This window comes from Tyto alba, unplaced genomic scaffold (genome assembly GCF_018691265.1).
Source record: "Tyto alba isolate M040663 unplaced genomic scaffold, T.alba_DEE_v4.0 Super-Scaffold_21, whole genome shotgun sequence".
Lineage (NCBI taxonomy): Eukaryota > Metazoa > Chordata > Aves > Strigiformes > Tytonidae > Tyto > Tyto alba.
The window spans coordinates 12,884,486-12,910,490 of NW_024881295.1; the positions used below are offsets into that span (position 1 = coordinate 12,884,486).

Genomic DNA, 26,005 nt, shown 5'->3' on the forward strand with positions numbered 1-26,005 from the left:
TGATAATCTCTTGGTGTCCTGCTCCCAGTTTTTCAAAACCACAAAATTCTGCATCCCAGGCTTGGTCCTTGAGCACTATAATAAAAGCCTAATCAAGTGCAAGCAGCATTGATTACTTGAGTCTCCTCTTACCGAGCTTTCTCTGTACAAAAATATCCAGTTTACCAAAGGTAAATCTCATTTTTCTCCAAGGTTTTTGACTTTTCAAACCTCTTGAAAGAAGTGATCCGTCTGAGAACAGGTGAGTCTAGAACTTGCAAAGGCGTTGAAATTGCATTTGAATGGTCTGATAAAAGCTCAAAGCAGGAGACAAGCTGTTAGGAAATCCTTTGGAGATAAGAACTTACACATCCACTTAGGCTTTGAGTGTGGATGTTCCTCTGTCGTTCACACAAAGGGCTTCTGGTACTCTCAGTACAGCTTGGTGCGCTCATGTCACAACAGGGTCGATGGTTTAAAGCTGAGCTATTTATGTTGAGGCACACTAATCTGTGGTACTTGGAAGACATTCTCAACGAAGTACAAAATTGCAAAAATAATGTCAGTAAACTAGGAGAAGCTTGTTCACAGGCAAAGAGACCAAGCAAAATCATTCTCCACTAGTGCAAGAACAAACAACACTGCAGGCACCACAGAGCAGGGAGAAGAAATTAAGATTTTATACTCTTACCTCAGGAACGCCAGGGTGCAGGGCATTCACACTGACAGCAGAATCAATAATAAGTACACTCCAAAGTAGTTTCTTCTTGTCTTGAGTCACAACAATTTTGTTGTTTTGTGGGGTTTTTTGAAGGGCAGGTGAGATCATCAGAAGATTTTGTACATGTAAGGCAGGTTTTCTGAGGTTTTTTTCCTAATGTTGATCAGCATCATAATACTATGATGTGTAGCATGCAAGCAAAACGCTTCAAAACAGTAAGAAAGGCCTATAAAGAGAGCAGAAAAACACCATAGGCCTAAGGTACAGGAAAAGGGACACGCCGTCTTGGATTTGTTAGGATACCCGGGGAGATGCTGTAAAACAAAACATTTGGTCACTGAGCTGCCTCCTCCTGCCCCTGCCTCCACACGCGTGTCTCAAGCTCTGCAGGAAATTCCTGCTGCCCGAACCTCATGACTCACCTTGCTCGCAATATTCTGCCTGCTCAGCAGCCTCTGGAAGCTGCGCCCTTCCCATCTTTCTGCCCCACCCTTCCCCATCCAAATTCAAGGTCTGGAGGAAGAGGCTGCAGTCTCCCTTTGCTGCAAGTAAGCATCCAGCGCTCAGTTCTCACCCTTCCCTGCAGGCCGGACCGAAACTGCCTCACGCTGCAATGCTGACCCCACCCTCTCCTGCAGCACCCGGCTGATTCTCCCTTTAAACTTGGCTTCCACGCTGTTTTCTTTTTTAACGCTGCCTTTAATCTTTCCCCGTACTGCTTGCTTAGAATCCATGACTATAGGAAACTTCGAGCCTTGCTTAGGCTGGGTCAGCCGAAGGAAGGCTGCTGGGAATGGGTGTTCCCCCCGCCGGGCGGTGAGCCCTCGCTGCGGCTGGCCGCTGGCTTTGCAAAACACTTTGCCACAATATGAATTCTAGCTACTTCCCCGAGTCCTTCTTCCCCCTCTTCCCTGCCCATGCTTTGTTACAGCTCTCACAGTGACACACTCTCCCTTCTGCTGTGCCAGCACAGCTGTCTCTGAAATTCACGCCATGAGCTAGACCAAGGAACTGCTTTTAGTGGTAACTAGGAGGGGAAAAAAAAAAAATGGCATTCTGTTGCTGCTAGGTCATGATACTTCAGAAACCTCCAGACAGCTCAGTTAAATGTAACTGTGCCCACTCTGGGGATGAGAAAAAAAGGAACAGAAAACTGAAGGAGTTATTAAGGTGACGCAAAGAACCAGGTGTTAGTTCAGGAATGGAAACCCCCATCCTATCATTCTGGAGCTCATCCAAAAGCGCATCCTAACAGTCATTATATTTGCATTTGTATCATCGTAACAACTTGAAAAGCCAGTGGAGATGAGGGCATCTTTGCATTAAGGCATCCATAAAGACAAACAGTTAGAAAAAGCCCATGTTCCGTAGGTGCTCTGATGTAATTGAAAGGAATCAGATATTTTACAAGTGCATAAAACCTCATCTCTAAAATTCACACTAATTGATGTTAAATTTGCTGTCCAATGATGCTGAAGGAAAATGCAAAAAGCAAAACAAGAAAGCATGAGGATTTCTTGTAAGTGAAAGATACAGAGCTGTGAGTGAGTTCAAGGCATTAGAAGGCCTCATAATACAGTTTGTTTATGTGCTTTACAGCTTGTTGCAAAACCTGAAACATAAGCATGGAATTTCAAATAGATACTATTTAGCTATGACAAGCTATTAGTTACTATAGATACCACAGAGAACGAACTAGGAATTTGCCTCAAAAGCAAAAGCTACGTGCAATACTTCTGCCATGGTGTATCTATCTGAATATTAATCCTGTCACCCCGTGTCTCTAAATTTTGGTGAGTGCCAGGGACTTGCATAAGTATGTGCTAAAAATGTGTTGTGCTTTTCTTTGAAACTATTCAGAGAGTTTTCCAAATGCCACATTGGAAAATGTAAACGGCTAATGCAATACATCATATGAACAGGTAAAACAATAATATATGCAGCACGGTACAAGCAAATATAGAGTCTTTTCTCTGTCATTAATATTGTCAATATTTTTATATTATAATTCAAAAAAATATATAAATTATCAGAGACATTTTCCTCCCAAAGTATGCTATACCTCCCTGTGTACATTTTTTACTTGGCACAGTTTGCTCTTTTTCAACAAAAGGCAGCCAGAATTCTTAAGTCTCAGAAGCATCAACATTCCTGAAGGGTGCAATTTAGATTAGTTTTAACCAGAGATAATTAACATATTTGCTTCCAGATTAAAGAGTCTTTACATGCTGTTAATTTGGGGAATGTGTGTTTTCTACATTCTTATGCAAAACAGAGCTGGATTCCAGCTTTAAATGAAGGTGTGTGCTGGACCACAAATGCAGGGTTGCCACCAGTATGTCCATTTATTTTCTGCAAGTCAGGTCCTACAGAGCATTACAATAAAACCAAGGGGAGGTCACCTGGATGGAGGGGGCGATTCTGCACAAGCACGTTAGGCAGTTTTTTTCTAAAAATGTAGCTGTGAAATAAAGAGCAGAGTCTTCCTTTGCACACATGGAGATTCTTTTCAGAACCATAAAAGTGATCAAGATCTTGCATGTTGCAAAACCGGTGTGTAACCATTACAACCAAACAGAAATGCATAATGAATTGAATGCTAATTAAATACAAATCGCTGCTTGGAAGACGTACAAGTTTGCAGCAGCTTTTCCACATTCTTCTAGGATTACTTTAAAACTCCCCTTCTTCAATTTGTGGTCATAACTAGACTATGGGTTTTTAATAGAACAGTCTTAATTTAAAAAAAAATAATATTTCATAAAATTTAAATGAAAATTCCCTTGCAGAAATCTAGTTATAATTTTTGTGCCTTTCCCCCCCCCCCTCTTGTTTTTCTTGAAAGAATTGCTTGTCTTTCCAAGATTAAGCTCTTGTGAACACATGTCCTTCCAACCACAGTTCTCAGCTTCCCGGAATGTGCTGTGGTGGGCCCAGCCAGGGGCCCTGAAGATAATTAAGGGAGTGGAGCATGTTGGATGAAGAGAGGCTGAGAGCTGGGACTGTTCAGCCCAGAGAAGTGGAGGCTCAGGGGGATCATGTCAAGGCATATAAGTATCTGAGGGCGGAAGTAAAGAAAATGCAGCCAGACTCTTCTCAGTGGTATCTGGTGAAGGGCAAAAGGCAATGGCCACAAACACAGAAAATTCTGCTTAAACATAAGAAAAACCTTGATCGCAGTGAGAGGAGCTGGCAAGCGATGAAAGAAGTTGCCCAGAGAGGTTGTGGCATTGCCATTCCTGAAGATATTAAAACCACACCTGGACATGGTCCTGAGCAGTCTGTTCTAGCTGATGCTGCTTTGAGTAGGGGAGTTGGACTCGATGAACTCCAGAGGTGCCTTCCAAACTCAACTATTCTGTGATTCTGTAAAGTTGAGGTATTACTCTCACATTACACAAAGACGTGGGCTTTTTCAAATCTGCAAAATCTGTAAATATTCTTCCGAGATCCCAGATATATCCATATGCCCTGGCTTTGCCCCAGCTTCACGTGGGGACGAAAACCACGTTCACACAGGTCATGCCTTGCACCATGATTTCTAAAGATGGGAAGGGAGCCCTGGTCAGGAGCTGCAGAAGCTGAGCTGAGCTGCTTGACTGGGAGCAAGCAGTGAGTCCCTGCAGGTGTGTTTAGATGCAGCCTCAAAGAATAATGACTGCATTCAGAATTCCCATCATAGTGTGTATGACAAATTTCTGCTAAATCTTGTGAGATTGCCAGATCTTGGCATGCTAGAGAGTTAAGGGAGTGAGGTTATTTTTAAGAGAGACATTTATCAAAGAGTTTGGTCAAGCCATGGGCAAGATACTGTCATGGAGAAGGTGTCAAAGCCCAGATTTCCCTAAACTTTAACAGCTGGGTGATCTCACTTCTCTCCCCACTGCTCTGCTTGTTATAAGAAAATTCAGGTCATGGAATGTTTATGGAACAGCTAGAATTAGTGCATTAAAATAGAATTGATTATTTGGTAGGCTTGAGCACAAGCAAACATCTGAATTGCACAAAAGTTCAGATTTGCATCCAAAAACTATCCTTTCCATTATTATGCTATTCAACAAACAGCAGAAGTCATAATCAAAGTAATCGGAACTAATCTAACAATTACAAAACGAGCAAGATGACTTCATTGTCACTTGCCACTAACAACAAATATTTATTACATACAGTGTATTTGTCTTCTGAGCTATTAAAGCAATGTTTCCAATTCATAACTCTTCAAACCTTTCCTGTAAGAGCAAGGATCTGTCATGTTCATGGAAAATAAGCCAAGTCCGTAGAAGTACAGAGTCCCTCCCTATTCTCAATCAATCAAATCTGAGAGAGAGAGGGAGATTGATGAGAACAACCTACTTTTCTGTGCATGGCATTCACTGAGTGTGAAAAGGGGTTTCAGCAGGATGGAGAAAGTGGCTGTTGTCATGACAGCACTGGGAAGCCCAGGGACTGAAAAGATCTTCACCAGCTCACTGCAGCAATTCTGTGCCAAAGGAACCGCGCTGCCTGCCTGCATACTGACAGCAGAGCCAGGGGCAGGCCTGCTTGTCAGAGAAACCCAGTTTTACTCCGCAAACTTCCCCACTCTTGCCCTCTGAAGCTGGAACATAGTTGCAATCTGGCAAAAAAATGGAACTTTCCCTCCCTCCTCTTCTCCCTTCAATACCCCACACACCTTCTGTTCATCTATCTGTATTAACAGGGGTAGCACCTAGCCTCCCTGTACTCCCTTTTTGCCCCTCTCTGGCAACAAAAATGCCATGAAGAAGGCAGCAGTAATCTGTAAAAAGTCTATACAAATACCAGCACATTCTCCTGGTTATCACTAATGGAACGGAAACTGAGATTGAGTCCTTCACATGCATTCTCGCAACAGCCAGCATTTTTGCAAACTGTATGATCAGAGACGTGTGCTCTCAGATGAATTCTACAAGCCTTGTCTGAAACTTCGGCCTCTCTGGTATTGATTGCAAAATTCCAATTGACCTCAGTGGGGCCACAATGTCAAACTGGGCCTGCGAGCTGGGGAACTAAGGAGGTTTGAGGAACTCGTAACAAATCCTGGTATTGTTGGCCTGGGGAGGATGGCTGCTAGGACTCAGCACGTATCACACAGGAGAGTCTAAATTGCACTGTGACCCTTCCATAATTCAGAATTTAAATAGTTCAGAGGGTTCCTCTCTCAGGAAGCCTGAAATACATTGCAGAATTGGGACACCTAAATCCTAAATTAGCTTAATGCCCCAATGACATGCTCTACAGATGCGCCGCAAGTCTTCTAATAGCCAAAGCAGCGATTCCCCTCTCCTGAAGTCTATTCCCAGCTCAGTTGCTCACAGGTTCTCCAAAGCAACTGTCTGTATAGGAGCAGGAAAAACATTTTATCATTTTGTTATGCAGCAATTTAACCATGGTTAGGATGTGCATAATAGAGTTTCTTTCCCAGGATTGCTCTGAGGTGTAGTTGTCTGTCTTTGAAGCCTTCCAGTGAAAGCTGTTGTTATACATATACATGGAGTGTTCTCAATAGAGATGGGCCTCATTTTTAACCACATAATGCTTTTGATTCTATTTGGTCTTCTAAAAATTACTTTGTTCAGTGAGAATGAAAATTTATTATGTGCTTAATGATTTGTTGCCTGATGACACATTTAAACTATTATGAAAGAAACAAATACTGTCTAGTACTTTTTGTAGGCAGGTCAGTGCCCCATACCCACCTATTATACTACTTAAAATACAGTAAGAAAATTTGGCACTCTACATTCTTAGCAAGCTGTTGCTATAGAGGCCTACTGTTAAGACAAATGGCAACATATTGGCTTTAAATTACATTTAACTAGATGATTTATCAGAACCATCATCTTGATGGTTGAATTTCTAGCTGAGTTTGGCAATGCTAAGTATTTGTTTCATGTTGGTGAAAAGTGGATTCAGCTATTTAAAGCCTGCAAAATATAGGAAACATTTTTATTATAACACTTTAGAGCAAGGTGAAAAAGATCCAAATTTAAATGTGGTGCATCTTACAACTATTTCTGTCTACATGTATTCACATAAATCTGGGGACTCAAAGTTGAGAAAACAATTTTTTTTTAGCTTGTGCTAGTGCATGAGAGGTACAACAAAGAGGCATGTATTATAGAAGTGTAACTCAGGCACTGAAAAGTGTTAAGGTGTCAGCTCTGTAGAGAGCAATGACCTACTTCTGCCTTGTTTCTTCCGAGGAAAATCCTTTGGCACCATTTCAGGCCGTGGTTTTGGTGCTCCCTGCTACCCTGAGGACCTGATCTTACACAAATGTTCCTCAGCCACGTTTACTTCCCAGTTTCACAACCACAAGTTCAATGTAAAGAGGCAGCAAAGCAGACAGTATAAAATGGGACTCTACAGAAAAAAAGTTCTCCCTCATTGCCCCTCCCCCCCCCCCCCCCCCCCCCCCCCGATTATTTTCACATAAATTAAGTGCTGGACCAATGACTGTGAAACACTTGTCTTTCAGTTTTGTTATACTACCATGCATTTTGGAGGTCTTTTTCATACTAATACAGTCAGATTTTGGGACCAGATTTTTTAGGAATGTATTTTTTCAGTCTACCACCTGCACTGTACTGTGGTAACTTCCTTTGGCATATTGCATTTATATTAATTTCTGTTACATGCAACATATTATCATCAGCTTATGCTCTATAGTAAAATATATATGCAAACCTCAACAACCCAGTTTATATCATGCTTAAGAAAGTACGACAAAAGAAATGCTACATAAAATTATATTAAAGCGTGAAATATTTGAGAGTTACTCCCCTCCTCTCCTATCTAGTTACAGTATTAATAAGCAACATGCTGAATTTTGGCTGAGATGTTGTAGCCAAGAGATCAGACTCTGACACAAATTCTGTCTCGTATCATAACATTTGCAGTATGAGTATATGTAACTTTTAAGCATACAAGCTGTCTACCTGAAGCCAAAAGGGCTGTTCCCATCTGGGCTCAGGTCTGCTCTGTGAAGATGAACTCTGTTGCCCTGGTTGTATGCAACTCCAGATTAGGCCAAGAACATATTTTCCTCATTTTTGCAGTAATTTGTCCTGTAGTTCCAGTTTAATACAATTGCCCACTTTATGTCTTTAGTTATTGCTGTGCATGATTAAGCAGCAATACCATGAAACTTAAAAGTCACTTTGTCTTTATAGTCCGTGAAGCAACCCCATTTTATGGGCAAAGGAAGGCTCTGGGATGTCTCTGCAACTTTGCAAAGCAACCTGTTTATGCAAAGTCACATCAAGAACTTCTTTCATTTAGTTTAAAGGATCAAGTCCGTAATATCTGGAAATATACAACAAACATACAACACTGGATCATTGAGTATGAAGGTTAATAAAAATACAGCCTGGCATTAACATTAAAAAGGCTCTAATTTTTTCTTCTCAGGTAATTAGTTCACACAATAAAATAATCTCCTTTCTTATCCTGGAAACACATGCATAAAACAGCTCAGATAACATCATTTGCATACAGGCTGCTGCATCCGCATGTTAATGTCTGGCAGTGAAAAGTTCAGACAAGTTTGTAATCCCTGATTTCCTGCGCGTGCTCAGCACCCAGATTCCCAGAAAGTCAGAAGAGAATGGGATACTAAATATTAACTAAAATGGCAGGTCAGCTGCAGTCTGTGCCACACCTGGACAGCTTGCAAGTTACACAGCTTCCCAGATCACAGGACCGTTGACAATTCCGGACATTTTAACATCAGGGTCTTTTTTTAAAACACATATTGGTATTTGTATATCACAGTTTCTTTTGTCATTCACTTATGGTTATGGTGATCATTCTAAGCCTATTGTGCTGCCGGCACTTGCTTTGTTCCCGTTACTATATTGCTTGGTATTGGAACCAATCTGCATTCCCATTTAAAGCACTATCATGTCACCCATCAGCAATCATTTGCTTTCATCCCTTAAAAGTACTATACAATGGCAACCATGCCATGAGGACAAAAGCACAGGCAGAAAGGAAAAAGGAGGAAAGCTGGAGTGGGAAAACGGCAGCAGCAGCTGCAGCAGGGCTAACTTTGTTCTTTCGGGGTCCTCCTGGCTGAGTACTTGAACTTGGACTGATAATGTACGTGCCCTTCATCTTCTGCTCCCCCCATTAACACAACTTATCTTCCCAGTGCAGATACTGGAAGGAAGCTGAGATTGCTGTTGCATCAGGGCCAACAGGTAATAACATTGGTTTTAAAGCACAATCTAGTGAGTCTGTGCCTACTGACAGCTGCAGGGAAAAGCTAGGGCGGTGGGAGGGAAAGCCTCCTGTCGCAGTACTTCTGATTGCTAGCAGCACTTTTCAAAACACAAATCCAGCTTGCTGGGCATCCTTAAGATCAACAGCTCCTCAACAGTTGTTGTTGGAGACCATCATATCAACTGAATAGAAATCCAGTTTGCTGCATTCAGACAAAGATGCAGTTACAGCATCGGAGGGTTTGGGAATTGCCCAGAAAGTCTGGAGTGCTTAGGATTTAACTGGGATTCACTCCTGTATTGTCATCCTCCTAATAGTTTAGAGCCGTTGAGTATAAAGAGATAGATTTCACAGACTGCCTATGATTAATTGCCTGCAAATGTAAAAGTTAGGGATTCTGTTCAAAGGTGAAATAACCGAAGTGCTCTAGCCTGGAACCAGACAGACAGGGAAAGATGTATGGTAATTCGTGCAGAGCACTTCTCTGAAACAGGCATGGCTCAAAGCAAGGCTTCAGACTCCTACCTTTTACAAACATGACCTAACTGTGCTCCTTGGGGTCCACAAGATTTTAATGAGGCAAAAATGATCAAAATGCCATGACCTCTGTTCTTCCTTGTCCTAAATTCTGGATAATAGAAATGAAGAGGAGCTTAGCTAGGTTATATTTAGCTGATCACATGGACTGGAAGAGCTTTAAGATCACGAAATAGGAGTTTTAAAATAAAATGCTCTGATTTCAGAGCAGTTATCCCCTCCCATATTCCAAAGAATCAGATAATATAAGCAAGTATGATTTTTCCCAATGTTGCAATTCATTTGAGTATTAACTGATTCCTCTTCGCTATCACAATCTCCTAAATGGTTGAGAGGCTGGTTCTTTAATTAGTGACTGCTACCTTGTAAATGGTAATCAGGATCTCACAAATTATCCAGGCACTTTGTCTTTATTAAAAAAAAAAAAAAAAAAAAGTATTATTTGTAGGTACAGTATACTAGAAACAGTAGTTACAAAATATTATAGGTATGTTGGTACAGGCTAAAAAAACAGCCAGAAATGTTATTGTTATTCAAAGGTACTTCAGATCAAACCTTCCCAGGTTTCCAGGCAATCTCCTAGCTCACGAAGTAACACCTCCAGCTAGTCCTCACTCATATGCAAATTAGCTTCTGTGTGGTACCAGCCCTTGGCACCTATAAACTCTGAGACAGTCTCCAGGCAGCCAGAAATCAAACACAGACTACCAGCAGTCACAAACATTGGAAAACAATAATCAGAAAGTTCAGCTGTCTCTTCTCTCTATGTCTAGGTATGACCATTTCAGTGTATGAAAAGAATAAATGCAATAGCCACTAAAGATTGTTTCCAAGACCGGTGAATGAGCATGTAAATATATACAAAAAATAAAAATCACTCATCTTTAAAGCTAAAACATCTGAAACAGCCTCCATGTTCTTGCTGACATGGGATTTTACCAAGAAGAAAGTTGCACAATACAGAGCAGTCAACTACATATGTAATCAGTGTCAAGACTCAACAGAAACTCATATTGTGAAGAGGTGATTTTTGTGAGTTGAGAGTTGCTGAATTTTGCAGCTTTTTTTTTTTAATTGCTTTGAAAGGTACTTTTGCCAATTAATGACAATTTTCTCAAATAAATTCTTACATATTTGTTTGTACCAACTAATTATTTGATTTCTAGCAATGCCACTAGTACTTTGAAAACATTTTTTTTTTCTTCTAAATAGAATTATTGCTGAAAATAAGGGAGATTCACATGCAAATTACTTGGGAATGTTGGGTACCTCACACTATACATTTTGATCCTGATCTTTGAAGATGCTAAGCACCTGCATTTTTTAGCATTTTCAAGCAAGAAACCAGTGAACTGGATTCAGCTGCTTATGTAGGGAAAACCAGCTGCTGTATGGACAAGGCATTTTTTCTCCATACAAGGAATTCAGAATATTTTACACATTGGGCTGGAGTGGATTTGAAGTTGCAGAAGAGAGTCCTGGACAGTGCCAGTCATTTCACTGTGATTCAGGAAAACTACCAGATGAAAACAGATGAGGATCATGTATTTTTCTGAGATTCCATTGACCAAATCTCTAGGCCGTAAGTAAATATTGCTGCTTCTATGTATAAAGTTAAACTTGCGCCTGCGAGGTCTTTTTTTGACAGTATTCATTTCACCTTCAAAAGAGGAAGAGGGTGTTTCCATTTTTAGTTTGATATTCTTTGAAGTATTCCTGTTCCATAGAACAGGGATCTGGATAGAATTTGGGAAAAAATTAATTCCTTATTTTAGGTTTGGTTTCAGCAATAAAGAAGTTAATGAGATCACATCTGTTTTTGTCCTGGTATACTCTACAGCAGTCCACTGGAAACAACACCATTTGCTTACAGTTTTTATTTTTATTCCAAACAGAACCTAACCCAGCCTAAGTAAGTGTTCTTAAATACATCCATAGCAAGACTGCCACATGAGCCAATTAGCAACCACTGCGGTGATGTTACTTACCCATAGCTACAATTAAGAGTCGCTTGCAGTTTCACAACAGCGGCTAGACAATATTTAGACAGACCTTAAAAAACCATTTCCTTTGGCATAGGACAGAATGGAGAAACATCACAAAAAATACCAGAAACTTCATTCCACAAGTAACATTTGAATACTGACACATCTGGAACAGCTGGGTAACAAGTTGTGCGTGTCAAGTTCAGAAAGCAGCTGCTTTTAGCCTTCATTTTGGGCCAGACATTTGCTTTCAGCCACCAGCATATTCCATTTTATTTTGTAGCAGCTTCTTCAGTGATCCCATATGGACAAACTAAACAGCTCCAAGGATATAACAGCAAGTATATATAATGTTCTTTAGGAGAAATGAAGGCCAGATGTTGCTTTATCATCTTCATGTGCATCCTTAAAAAAGTTAAATGAAGTTGATTCAGATATATTATTAATGCCAGGTATAGGCAATTTGTTCATTTGCCATTTAAATGTCAACTTTCCAAAGGATGGAAAATAACATTTTAACTGAGAATTCAAACTGAAGTAAGACTAACTACCCTAGAATAATTTAAAAGAATAAGAATAGCAAAATCCAGGATCTCAGGGACAAAAAAAAGTAAAAGACATGATGACCCACTTCTGAGATCTGAATGGGTACTATTTATTGTTTGTTTATTAGAAAAGAAAAAAATATAAACACCTTATTGTTGCAATATAATGAGAAGTTTGGGGCAAGAGTTATCTAGCACTGTCACTGATGAAAGATCTTCCACTCTGCTGCTTTACTCAATCAGGTTATAACTTAAGCTGCCAGTCCAAATACTAGAGAATTTAGTAGATCTATTACTAACAGTGTAATCCATGAACATTTTTCACGTATGTACTCCTGGTTACTACATCTAGTGGATCCAATAGGGTGGGTAATAATTCTTTCCCAGACTGTCCAATTAAAGTAGTATAGATAGAAATTAACTGTTGTTTTGTTTTGTTTTTTTCTGATTTCCTGAATATAGAACCTTATTGGATTCATTTTATAACAGGTATATTTATGAGGAAATATTAACTGAAGACTACTTTTCCCCCCCTCAGTAATAATATAAACAAGGTTTGGATTTCCACTGCCTGATGAGGTCTTTCTCTTTGAGCCAGTCCACAACACACAAAAACTGCCAAGACACCAACTATAACTTTTGAGTAATGTCACTTTATTAGGGGACTTAAAAGAATCACATTCTCTAGTAGTCTTGGAACAATGCAAATGGTGAACAAAAGACAAAAATAGATGTAATTGGTTCTGAAAAGCATGAACATCTGTAGAGAATGTGTTGCATTATTCCTAAGGACTCTTGCTTTTGAAAAAAAGCACGTTCCATATATACAAGTGTCAGTGCAATAGCCAATAAAGCAATCAGTGAGAAATATAAAAATACCCTAGATAGAAACTGAAAATAGATGTTGAAGGCTGACAATATCAGTATTCTGATATTTCTATATTTCAGGAGTATGATCACTAGGATGAGTTATTCTGATGAGGTAAGAGACAGTAAATGCTCTGTGATAACACAAAGCCATACATTTTTTCCATAAGACACAAAAAAATAGAGCACCCAATGAAACTGCAAGTCTTTGCTGCAGGTGCCCACAGGAAGTGAAACTATAGTCTATGAGCATTATTACATTCCTGCATCATTTACGTTTGCTGTCTTTGCCAACAGTCATACCAGCAAAAACTTGCTAATTCTCCCACCCTCCCCCAGTTTCAGTACAAACTGCACGTACTTTGCAGATACTCCAAACTGACAAACGCTTTGAACACAGGCAAGATCTATAAATGTCCAAAAACCACTTAGTCATTCTTTCCTTTATTGGTTGCAATTCTTTTCTTGGCAGCAAGGACAGAAAGGGATTGCAAAGCTTAACAGCTGAACAGCTCTCTCCAGAAGGGTTAGTGAGAGAACAGGGTGCGTCCTGTTTGCTTTGCCCCAGGTGTTCCAGTGATGCCACTGAACTTAAACCTCAGCTGGTTGAGCAATTAAAAAAAAAAAAATAAAATCAAAATCAACATATTCCTTTTCTTTGCTGTGTTTTGGATGACAGGATACACTAATATGGGGCTACTGTTCCAAAAAAAAAAAAAAAAAAAAGAAAAAAGAAGAAAGGCTATTTGGTCAAACTTTCAGTTGGATGCTGTCTGCCTGCATCATGATTCACCTTCTTTGCTTCAGCCATCTCTTTGACTATGACCCTTCAAGCTCTGCTGATAAATTCTGCTTCCTGTTTCTTCGCTTTTCAAAGTAAATGGCAAAATGACAGCTAGACAAACAGCGCAGCCTGTGTCTCTGTGGCAAAGAAACCCAGGAAAAACTGGCAACAGAGATGGGAGTGGCGGAAGAGTACAATGAACACAAGCTCCTCCTTAGGGGGGCAATGATAAAGAGTTAATTTCAAAGTGTGTGCTAATCCCGGGCACTCTTCTATGGAAAAGCACAATGAATTATATAGTCTCTAGTACAGCAATATTAACTTGAACAGGATATGATTTATACGATAAAAAAGCACAACAGGAGCTGGTGGTTGTCATCTTATGAAACTTGCCTTACCACTTATGGCACACACATGCACTGAAGTACACAGCAGTTGCCTGAATCTTTAAAAGATTTCTTAGCTTTACATCCTAGATTCAAAAGCTTTCCCTTAAATCTTTTAATTTTTCATCATTCTTTTCTAAACGACTTTTGTCTCAGGCGAGTTCAGACAGCTGTGCAAGATGGAAAAGTGAACCTAGTAACATCTGTAGTACGATGACACTTGACAAATTATTTCAGGTTTTCTTTCAGTTTCTAGAAGATGCTTTGCAGATGTCAAAGCCTCAAGGAATCATCATATTTCCCTCCTTAACCCCACTGGAAGTTGCATTCAACATTTGCAAATAACGAATTACTACTCACCACACCCCAGTAAGACAGGCTATTACCTCTCAAGTAAACAGGCAGGGAATGGAGGCACAGAATGACTAAGTGATTATTCCAACATCACGACACAAGCCTGGGAGAGTCAGGAGCTGAACCTGTATTTCTTGCGTCTCAGTCTCAGGTTGTCTTTTTTGTTCTGTGTTGCAGCTTTATTCTTTCCCGTAGAGGAAGACTGGAATCTCTTAAGAGTCTGTCACTGCTACTCTGGTTTACAGGTGATGTCGCCAATGAGATAAGAATTGTTGCATTCCCCACATCAAAAGGTGGAACACAGTGTGACATCTGTTTGCTGGAAGAAATACTAACCATACAAGTCCTTAAGAACATCAACATTTATTTAATATGATATAAAAGAAATGGGATATGAACGTTTGTATTTGAACAATAGTAAGTGGCTTCTTATACTTACATCGTATGTGCTCATTGTATAATATATACACAATGAACATAATTACATTTGTACACAAACTAAGTACTGGATTGAAAACCTGCTTATTGCTGTACACACCCTAACCCAGCGAAGGAAAAGCCCAGTACCTCAAAATACCTACACTCCATTTTATTTAAGAAAAAGTAACCACTAACATTAACGAATATGTTGACAGAAGTGTGGCAGTAACTGCTGACATTGCAACCTGACCAAGAAATAATTACAGCAGAAACAGGACATATTTTACTAAGCAATAATAAAAATGGCACATTTTAAATATATCTATATGTATATATATATATAAAAATTTTACAAATAAAATGTTAAAACAATAAATTGTAGTGTTTAAAAAGTGTAAAACAAGGTTTAGTGGTGATATGTAAAATTAACCAAGTTATGCATGTAAAAGAAGCAAAAAAGTAAACTTATATGATCCGTAATTAAAAGAACATTAAATTCTGGAGAATATCAGATAAAGTTCTGACTGGAGGCTGCACATTAAAAAGAGCCTTTATTTTATGTGCACAGAAATCATAGCAGCAAGCTGGTATCAGGAGAACAATCTGAAGGTTGTTGAGTGTACATGTGGGCCATTTAAAGCTCTCTTGGAATAAACATTTTCCAGGAAGTGATAAAATGATGCTCTGTGGCCAAAAGCATCAGAACTATGAATTTCATAGATTTAAAATATACTGTACAATATCTTCTCATATTTTCATTGGTCAGGTCCACACATCTCAGGCATGAATTGTTTCAACAGAAGCCATTAGTGCTGAAAGACAGACACAGATTAAGTTACTCTATTTTAGCAACAACAGAACATTGTGTAAAGCAACTCCTGGGATTAAACACAGCAAAGAATATCTGACCTCATCCTAGCAGTAGTTATCAATGGTGCAGAACATAATAAAGTATCTTAGAAATCAGTTGCTTCCAAAATCAATTTTCCTGACGAATAACACTGCTGTCAAGAAACTCTGACAGCAAGAAGCAAAAGCAAGCTTTTTTCAAATTTAAACAGGCTTTCACATGAGGTTGTGTATTCTGAGAATTTCATCCTGTTGTACATGACCATCTCCAAATGTTCTTCATATAAAACCAGTAATAATAGCAAAGACCCTAATTGCTCTTACAAATGACCCATGGTTTGAAGAGGGATGCAGTATTATTCAGTTGCTACACCTTAACAGCAGCATAGCTGTAAGGTGTTCTGAAGTTCAAGTGCTCCACCCAGACCTTGCTGCATTTTGCTAATTGCTGAAAGGACTTCTATAAATAGTTTTTAACAGTTTGTTAGCAAAAATGTTTCTGAGCTTTGAATTCAGGTGCTGTATAAAATTTCATTACCCCTCCATTGCTCAGTGTAAATGTAATGCTTAAAATGTAACAATGTTAGTGGTACACATCCAGATTTGTCTCTGCAAAGCAAGAGCCGTGACAAAGAAAGTAGCTTTGTGTTAATGGGTTTTCCCTTAGTCCTACAATATCCTGTGCTACCAATTTCCTATGCCAAATTCCCCCGGCATTGTGCCAAGAGTATCATTTTACTAATTGACCATAAAAGCCAAATATAGGTATTACCTCATTATTCTCTGAAATCTACCATACATTTTCCAGATGCTGCCTGAAAAATTTGGTTGTGTATGAACAGGGCTGATCCCACAGCTCTGAAGTTCCCTCTGCCACATAGGATTTCTTGCATCCGAGAGACACTGAGTTCTCGCACATTAAAAGACCTATCTTCCAGCAAAGTGCAAGGCACCAGAATGCTCGAACGACAGCCCCGGAAGGCAAGGGGCAGTAAACAGCACAGGCAAGCAGTCTAGGCTTCACACATCTCTTACGTATACTAGGCCCAGCTCACGGCATGAATTTATTTTGGAAGTCCTAGGAAACAACCAACAGAGACATCAAGGTGCAGCAAAGAAACGTGGAATGTATATGCATATAGCTCAATGCTTTTTCCAACTCAGTTCAAACACTAAACAGCCAAAAAGGGTGTATTTTAAATTCCAGAATCCTTGCTTCATTGTACCTGAGGCACGTGTAAGCAGAGCATTAGTTTTACAAGTGCCATCCCAGGTGCACCGTTTTGTCAGGAGCAATTAAGGCTTATTTGTAGAATCGTACTTAACGGGGCAATGTTACAGCCACCTATGAGGATACACCACGCTGTGGGGTGTCAAGACTTAGGCATTAAGTTACAAAGCAGATCACTATATGAGCACTTCACTTTTGCTAGCCTTGTATTTTGCATAAATCCTTAAAAAAATGAATTTGCTGATCTGATCATTGGAGCTGATGACAAGAGCTGAAAGCAACTTAGTGCAATTGGTAATAAATTTCTGGTGAAGATATAGACTGCCTCCCTTTTCAAGACAGGCATGCTGTGGCTACGGACAGAATTCAGCAGTGCAGTTTCAGTTTCACTACTGACCTGAAACAAAGTTGATGGTTTAATGTTTGTCCTATTTAAAAAGAAGATGCATAATAAATGCGTGTGTATTCATACAGTGAAAGTGAAAAGCACTCCCAGAAATTGGTATTCCCAGAAAAACTGAATGGTCCCATTTATCTTTTTTAAATAGTTCTGTAATAAACCTTTTGAATAAAAGTACTAAAGTTCAAGTTAAATCTAATCTTGACAGACCACATCCATCAGGAAGTCAGCAACATAGGTGTCAGTAAAAAGATGAAAATGATTCCCGCCCTTAACCCCCCCCCTTTTTTTTAAGAACATAGTTTCCTGCCCATAGTTCATACAAGAAAGGTATCTGTGATAAATATGTCTAATTTTGCTAAGATGAAAGATTGGCAATGGAGATAGGGGCAGTCAGTAAAAAAAAATGGATTTTCATATCTCTTCATGCCAAATGACTGAAAACATCTCGATTTTTAAGTTTTCTTAAGTTATATTAGCTATGTCATTTAACATTACCATTGAAACAAAGCTCATTCTTTTAGTAGAAAGCTTATTTAAACAAGTACTTCCTGACAACAAAGAAATGTGGATTGATTTAAATGCTGGTAAAGTGCTGAAGCATTCACATTGGTATCCTATTAACTTCTTTAAACACTTGTATAAACAAATATGCTTGCTTATATTTCCATTTCCACTCATTAAGTAGGTAAGACTACAGGTAGGAACATGTAAATCTAGCCTAACTCATGTTTTCTAACTTGATTCCTAGATGAAATCACCTACTATGAGAAGGGAAGAATAGTGCTGTAGGGCTATCTCTACAGAAAGAAAAAAAAAAAAAAGTTTTGTAATTGTTACATTTCTTCCACCCTAATTTTTTCCCTTCCTGTTTGTCATGCCTCAGGCATCTACGCCTTAAGTCTCTTTGGGCCATTAGACCATTCCCTCCTACGCATCACTAAGAGATCTGGAGATCTCAGTCTAGTAGCCTATTACCATGACTGAAGCATCAAGATTCATTTGCACCCAATGCTCATACCTTAACTGGGTATCTGTTTTGCAAAAGCTTAGGTCTCTCATGTAATTCAAAGGGCTATAATCTTGCCAGTTGTGGAGAATGTGCTTGATAGGCCAATCAGTCCTTTCTCTTTGTACTTGGATAGAGAATACATTACTTGCAGGCAAATCAATACATGTATTTGTTTTGTTTTCTCATTAGTTTATTATTCAACACTGCAGATAACTTTGTCTTGTCAAGTACTGCCTACAGATGTTTCTCGGAAAAAAACCTAGAGTACTATACTTAGAAAAATATTAGGAAAATGACAGGAGATGGGGAAAAAAAACAGACATACTTCTCTGTAACTATACACACATGAAATGTGATCCTTCTGTGAGCTGTGTCTGTGTAGATGGGGCTGGTGACAATGACGATTCTGGTGAAGAAGGCAAACTTTTCACTGTGTGTCATACAGCAAGATAAAAAAGAATACAAGTTACAGAAGGCATGATTTCAAGCCATAATAAATATAAGCAGAACCAAATGGAAGTTATACAAGTAAAGACAAAATCTGATCAGCTCAATAAGCACAACTTCAGGACAGAATATAGCTGCTCTCAAGAAGGATCATTACTTAGGCCTATAAACAACTAGTAGAACACCAGAGGAACAAACAATGGACACATGAATGCTGATGTGTTATTTATGGTGTAAAGAGAGAGGGGGGTGGGGGGAAAAAAATGTAAAATTTAACTAGTCAGGATACTCCCAGACCCACCTTTATATCCCAGCTCAGATAAACTAAGCATTTTTTTATTCTGCTGAGCACTGTAAAATGTATTTACAAGTTCTGGTTTTGATTATCAAGTCACAGAAAAGACTGCTGACTGCACTACAAAGGTCCAGGTCACCTTCTATATCCATAAATTGAACCATTTGGCTTACTTAACTATTTGCGTCACCAAATATCGTAATAATATTTTAAATACTATCTTCTTCCTTCTTCCTCCCCTACACACTTGCCTTTTTTTTTTTTTTTTTCCTCTTTGAAAACAATTTTGCTTTACTCCAGCCTTCTCTTCTTGCAAAGTAATACACCACCAGTTGTTTTACCAGTCAGCTAGTGTTTTCTGTTTCTTCATCTTTTCTTACTCCTGAAAATACAACCAAACTAGGGTTTTTACTTGCTAGTTCAAAATCTACTAGATATATTGGAAACTCTCAAGGATTCCTCAAATCTTGGGCACACCTGAGGCCATCCATCAGCAAGGAGATAAGGGTAAATAATCTATACATACCCAGGATTGAGATGCTGTTCTAACAAGTTGAATAGGGAAGGATTTGCTCTAACCAACAACTGTAGTATGAAACAATTTTTGGCAATAGTTATTTAATTCCCTGAATTAAATGCAACTATTAAATCTCCATTAAAACATCAGAGAAAAGGAATTTCTGTAGTTGTCTGCTGGGAAACTATTTTTCTCTAGGTTACAAAATCATACACTTGACACCTAGACTAGCTCAGCATTTTCAATTCACAAGGGTTTCAGAGCATCAAACGATATAATCAAAATGAAATGAAGTTTTAAATGTAAGTTACATATATATGTTTACATGTATAAGTTGTGCTTCAGTCAAACTCTTCCATACCTGCTGTTGCCTGATTTCCTTTTGAAGACTGTACTGCTAATTCAAATGAAGACATAATCCCTTCTTGTTCTTGAACACTAACTACTTCACTTTCTTCTGAGCTGGTTTTGGGTTTGTGGTTTGTAACTGTGGTCACACTCTGCAAGCTGGTTAAAAAAAGCACAGTGTTTAGAACTCAGTCTAATTTAATTTCAGGTGTTAACCACTAAGTATAGGAGTTACAATTTACTTCTGTTAATAGAAAAAAGTTGGAACTTGCAAGTTTGTGTAATATAAATTAAGCACGTATTTTGGAACCCTTCTACCTTGTAAAGTTAGACTTAAAGAAAAAAAAAAAAAAAGTACTTCAAACTTAATTCCTTTCCTTTACATACTCATGCCATTTCCTACTGCGTGATATCTATTTTGCTGAAGGGTGCTGTGAGGAAGTTATGACCTAATGTAAGAACTCACTTAGGATCTACAGTGCAACTTACACTTCAGTAATGAATCCTTAAAGAGGAATACACAATATTCCTCTAATTCTGCAATACTCCAAAATAGTAAAGTAAAAGTTAAAGCAGGAGATACAGAATAAGCTGTTTGATCTGCTCCTAACAGCAGCAAAGAGCTTGCTATGGACGTTCTGGCTGAAGCTTTCATAATAGACTGATACAAAGCTTGAATTGACATTACTGAATACATTTTGTATCCCAAAGCAAAGATTATGAACTTATTCTGTTTATAACTGGGGCAATACTTGAAAATAAACATTCCTTTACCCACTAACTCATCACCTCTTACTGAATGCCTGCAGCGGTCACGTTTCTCACTATATTTCTCTATATGTAAACCACTCAAAAACATATAAACATACCTCATGAGTATTTATGGCAGTATTTCATTTGTTGCTTGATCTGTTCAGCTAATAAATACAATGTGCAAGTTTAAAATAGCCTCTGAACATCTTGTATTATTTTTACCTTATATCACCATCATGTGTTTCTTCCAACTTATTTTTCTTTTCCTTTTCTGCTTTCTCTTCATTACCCACTTCTTTTGAGTCAGATACAACATGTGCATCTGATAAAATATCATCAGTTTTTGTCAGCTATAAAAAAATTGAAATCATGAAACAAAAAGCTGTAACACATACTAAGTGGCAGATAAGAAATACAGTATCAGGAAACAGTTTTATTAACAGACAAATTTTGCCATCATGTATACTTAGTAACTCAGAATTACATAACTTAAGAAATTTTTATCAATACCACCATTCAGGTTAATAGAGTTATCCTGAAATTTATACCAGAGCCAGTGGGCAGGGCTTGGCTTAATAACTTCCAGAATTTATCTGAACTCTTTGTATTGAAGCCTGCCTATTTTTTTTTTCCTGGTATCCCACTCTTCATAATGTGAACAGAGATTCCAGCTACTGGAATATATTGCTGATAAGCCTGAACACTGCTTCTAAAGGTCTCATTAGATATAACCAATGTAAGTGTATCACATAATTTTCCTTTAAAAGATTTGCATACGTAACACAGCAACAGACTCTTAATAGAATGTATTTTTACACAATAACAACAGATGTTAATTATTTGATTTTATACCATTCTCCATCAGACATATGTTTAAAAAAAGCTAAATACAAAACAGGAAAATAAAAGGAAAATAAGTGAGGAAAAGGAAAAGCAAATGATGATTAATCAAAGAATATGGATAGAAAAGCAGCAAAAAAACCCTCTACACAAGATTTAAAAAAATATTAAACTATAAGCAGGATATGATTATGCAGAAACAACTCCAGTAATCTATCCTTCACAGTCAGTCTGTTTCTGCTGAGTGCTCAGGGCATGTTAGTGCTGGGAACACCAAGGTAACTCACTGTCAACTGAGTTTGAAACTATTTCAAGACAGAAACCAATCCAGTGACCAAATAGCACAAACTACAGTTACTGCTTACTTCCATGTATATATTGTTGTGTCAGCTTTCTTCTGCTTCCTATAAACTATTTGATGCACTATGGCCAACCAAACAAAAAAGTCAGGTGTATTTTAAATGACTGTCAAAAACTACACTGGGATATCCTAAGCAATGAACAGATCAATGGTTATTATTTAAAGATGCATTAGTATCAATTTTGTTTCCAAAGAATTGGAGACCATATTTTTGTAAATTTCTAATCAAGATAGTAACAGGTAAAATTCAGTAAAATGAAATTTAGAAAGACCATATACAAGAAAATTTAATATCTCAGCTACAGACAGATCTGATAGAATTTTACGCTTCTATATAGAATATTTGTTACAGCCAAAAAGATATCTTAATCTTCCAAGTAGAAGGAACTAGCTCATTTTCCTATACTCTGCTGTCTGTGGCTCAAAATATTTTTCTACTGCAAGACAGGCTGATGAACAACAGTTCGATATGGGACAGTTTAGTACCTCTTCAGTAAAACCTGAATTGTGTGCTTGTTCTCCATGTTTCAGTTGCACTATTTCTTCTCCAGGACTTTCATTATTTTGTTTCAAATTATTTTCTTTACTGGTGTTCTCTAATCCCTTCATGTTACTTGATACAGTGTCATCCTTTTTTCGATTCTGTGGAACAAAATTGATATATAGATGTATTCTTACAAAAGTAATCACGGTCTCAGTTCTGTGTCTTGTGTTGTCCTCTAACTGTGACAAAAAAAAAACCCAAAACTTAAAAAACCTTAAGTATACCACATTGCAATAAGGAAAATGGAAAATTTAAGTACTTAAATTTTCTCATTTTTGTATCTTTCAAAACAATTCAACCCGTCTAGCATTTTTTTTCCTCTCTAAGTTTATTGTACTTTCTACCTGCCTGATCTCCAGCATTCCTGTTTAGTCACCTTTATCTTCTGAAATTTCATTCCCATTTAGCTCAGTCACACACAGGCTTAGTAGCATTCTTAGTTGCATCCATAAGCACTGATTTTTTTAAAAATAGCTTTTCCTGGTTAAAAAAAAAAAATTAATAAAAATCTGTTCTCAGTACAAAAGTCACAGTGCACCTGTGTGCACATTTCTCCAATTATCTTGGGTATCTTCCAAGCCTATGCTGTTAACTGATTTAACAGAGGACAACATAGCACCTGATAATGACAGAGGATATTACTTACTCTTTAAAAAAAATAATCCATTGCACAGAGAATAATTTGATATAAAAAACTTGAAGAAGGATGGTAGAGATGACTTCAGATTGTGAACTGTGAACATTATGTTGTCAGAGTAGCAAACTGAACTGAAGTTCATATAAGTCTTATCAAACTAATAGTAGGGCTGAGAAAAATAGGAGCCATGAAAGTAGTAAATCTTGTGGATGAATTCCTGTGATTTAGCACATGAACTCTGTTAAGAGGAAATTCCATGTAAGTCAGTTCACAAATCAATCTCCTTACTTTCCTAACTGAAGTATGTACCTAAATCATACACTAGTCCCAAACAATAACAATTGTGAAGCAACTTCCTTTTGTGTTTTGGTAATCACTTAAAAATTACACGGTATGCTGTTTATAAAATCCTTTTTTTCCTCCAATTCTTAAATAACCAAATGCCTGTTGAAAAGACTTCCAGCAGTTAATGTCACTGCACCATTTTTCTGTATAAAAATCAATAGGCATAAAACTATGCTTCTAAAAATAAGAGCTCTTACTACAGTGTAATATCTCATCTTGGGGCTTTTTGCCAAATAGCATTCTGGAAGAATTAAAGTTGTGATAGATAAAGTGATTTTGTAGCACGGACTACTAGCTTAATATTCAATTTAGACATGTTCTCACTTATTCTATAAATTTCTTATCCACGTAGCACTGATTTCACACAGAAGATTGAATAACATGCTGATATAAACAAAATTCTTTTGAGTTCTGTATAGCAAGTAGTGCTGGCCCAGAGGATTTGGCCGCTTCCCCCACTGAGCTCCCAGTGTGCCAACTAACCAGGTTTGACACATACACAAGTGCAGTTTCTTCACCTTGAGGTATGAAATAGAAAAGAGGTAAAGCTCCAACACCTCTGTAAAAACTATGAAAAGAAACATCTGCAAAGTTTTGCTCTGCATGTCCTCTTCTTGAGAAAGTCAGCGTTAATCACAAAAATATTTGTAGGAGCCGCCTTTGTATATAACATTCATGATGTCATTCCAAATACACATGCTCTAGTGGAAATGCAAAACTTGAATTTAGTGTCTTCTAGGGATCCAATGCTACTGAAGAAAAAGTAACTTTTGTATAGCTCTGAAGGCAGTTTAGCATGCTTATAGGAAAAAAAAAACCAAACCAAACCAAACCTAAAACTTATTTGGAAATATGTGACCTCTTTACAGTGCAATGCAACTGGTTTTGGAAAATCTGATGTTAAAATGTGTACAGAATATGAAAGAAGGCATTTCCATGTCAGTGTAAAAAAAAAATATTCCAAAAATACCCCAAACAGGAAAATCAAAACCAGTGCAGTCTGAGGAAAAAATGGTATGGCAGGAAAAAAAAGATAAAAAACAAACAAACAAACAAAGATAACTCCATTAAGCTATTGAAAAAGAAAACTAATTCTTAGCATTTAAGAAGTAGTATGCTGTCAAATATCCACAACTTTGAATCTACTTGATATTTTTGTCTTGAAGTGGTGTGGCGTTTTTTGTTTGTTAGGTGAGGTTGTCTTTTCTTTGTTTTTTCCAGATGTATATTCAGGATAGTATTTCCTGGTTAATGAGAAGCAGCTATATCTTGCTTCTCTCTTCCCACCCCTGATCATTTAATAAACTCACTTCTTTGCTTTCAGTGTTTAAGAATGAATGAAAACAAAATTGAGGGTTCTATTTTTATGAATTTATGGGTTCAAAAAACACAGCAAAAGAGCACCAGCTAAAAGCTATCATCATAAATATACATTCCTACGTAAAAATGTTACAGATGTTTGAATATATTACATGGAAGAAAAATCTTCATAATTTATACATCAACTGAATCATGATGCTCCCTGACACTACTTTAAGTCACACAGCTTGCAATTTCATGTTATTTGCTAAATTTGACAAAAAAATCTGCTAACAAACATCACAATGCATAATCAAACATACGTAGATTTGAACTATTTATTTTCCAAAAAGACAAAGAAGTGACTTCTACTATCATTAGGTATAAGCATGAAGATTGTCTTCTCCTTTCCTCTTGTGTATGGCAGAGAATTGTGACCGTTACTCTATACTGGCAGTCTCAAATAGACACCTATCGTATCATGTGATTCTGGAAAAAGAACAATTTTGTTACTTTTTTTTTAAATTGGACACATTAAAGTTTTTCAATAACGTGGGACCCACCTGTGCCAATTTGAATGGATTATCTCTGAGAAACAACAGGCTCTGTGAAGGAGACTGTTCTGAAACGCCAATAATATTGAGTCCTTTTCTCTTCTCTCTCAGGCAAGCTTGTTGGTGTCTCTTTATTCTTTCCATCTGTTCCTCCACAGTCATTCGAGGCCGTGTGCTTTCTGCAAGACACAGCTGCTCCACTGCACTTCTTGGTCTTTCCTTAAATGGAAGAAAAAAACCCAAATATATATTTGTTTTTAAAAAAACAATATTCTGAACTGTTTAGCTTATCAGAAAAGATCATCCATTGATTTACTAAAAAGCAGAAGAACAGTGGGCAAGTAAAGATCTCCTACGTATGTAAAAGAAGCACAAGAACCAATTATTAATAAATGAAACATGAGATTCAAAATAAAAGGAAGGAATAATCTGCTTTTTTGAACACTGACAGTACCACCATTAATGATAAATATTAAGAAAATGGATAGATGTTCTCTTAAAGACATCCTATCAAGCTGAAGCAATTTACCAGATGTTACGTAACAGGCAAACACATGTTATTTGACTGAGACAGAAACATAATCAAAATTTAATGATCCAGGACACTTATACCAGTTGATCTAATAGTGATTTCTGCCTTTTTATTTAAAAAAAAAACTACAACTGGACAGCACTTAACAGCAAGTGCAGGCTGAAACAAAGGGAATTTATCACCACTTAAAAATCTGTAATTCTAAGCATTATATTATTC

General features: G+C 37.7%; 1 protein-coding gene across 16 annotated transcripts in view; it reads right to left on the bottom strand.

Moving 5' to 3' along the window:
* Window positions 1-12,644: 12,644 nt before the first annotated feature.
* PLEKHA5 (pleckstrin homology domain containing A5) overlaps window positions 12,645-26,005 on the bottom strand; it is a 169,805-nt gene continuing 156,444 nt past the window's right edge. For 9 of the 16 annotated variants that reach the window (XM_042795236.1, XM_042795233.1, XM_042795235.1 and 6 more), the window contains 6 exons: window positions 25,264-25,473; window positions 22,362-22,517; window positions 20,897-21,024; window positions 19,935-20,080; window positions 18,660-18,744; window positions 12,645-15,634 (listed from right to left, as the gene is read on the bottom strand). In XM_042795236.1, the coding sequence (XP_042651170.1) occupies window positions 15,616-15,634; window positions 18,660-18,744; window positions 19,935-20,080; window positions 20,897-21,024; window positions 22,362-22,517; window positions 25,264-25,473 (744 nt within the window). In that variant the 3' untranslated portion in view covers window positions 12,645-15,615. Of the gene's footprint in view, window positions 15,635-18,639; window positions 18,745-19,934; window positions 20,081-20,896; window positions 21,025-22,361; window positions 22,518-25,263; window positions 25,474-26,005 lie in introns of all 16 variants that reach the window. The other 7 variants (XM_042795243.1, XM_042795241.1, XM_042795245.1 and 4 more) reach the window with 1 other exon arrangement.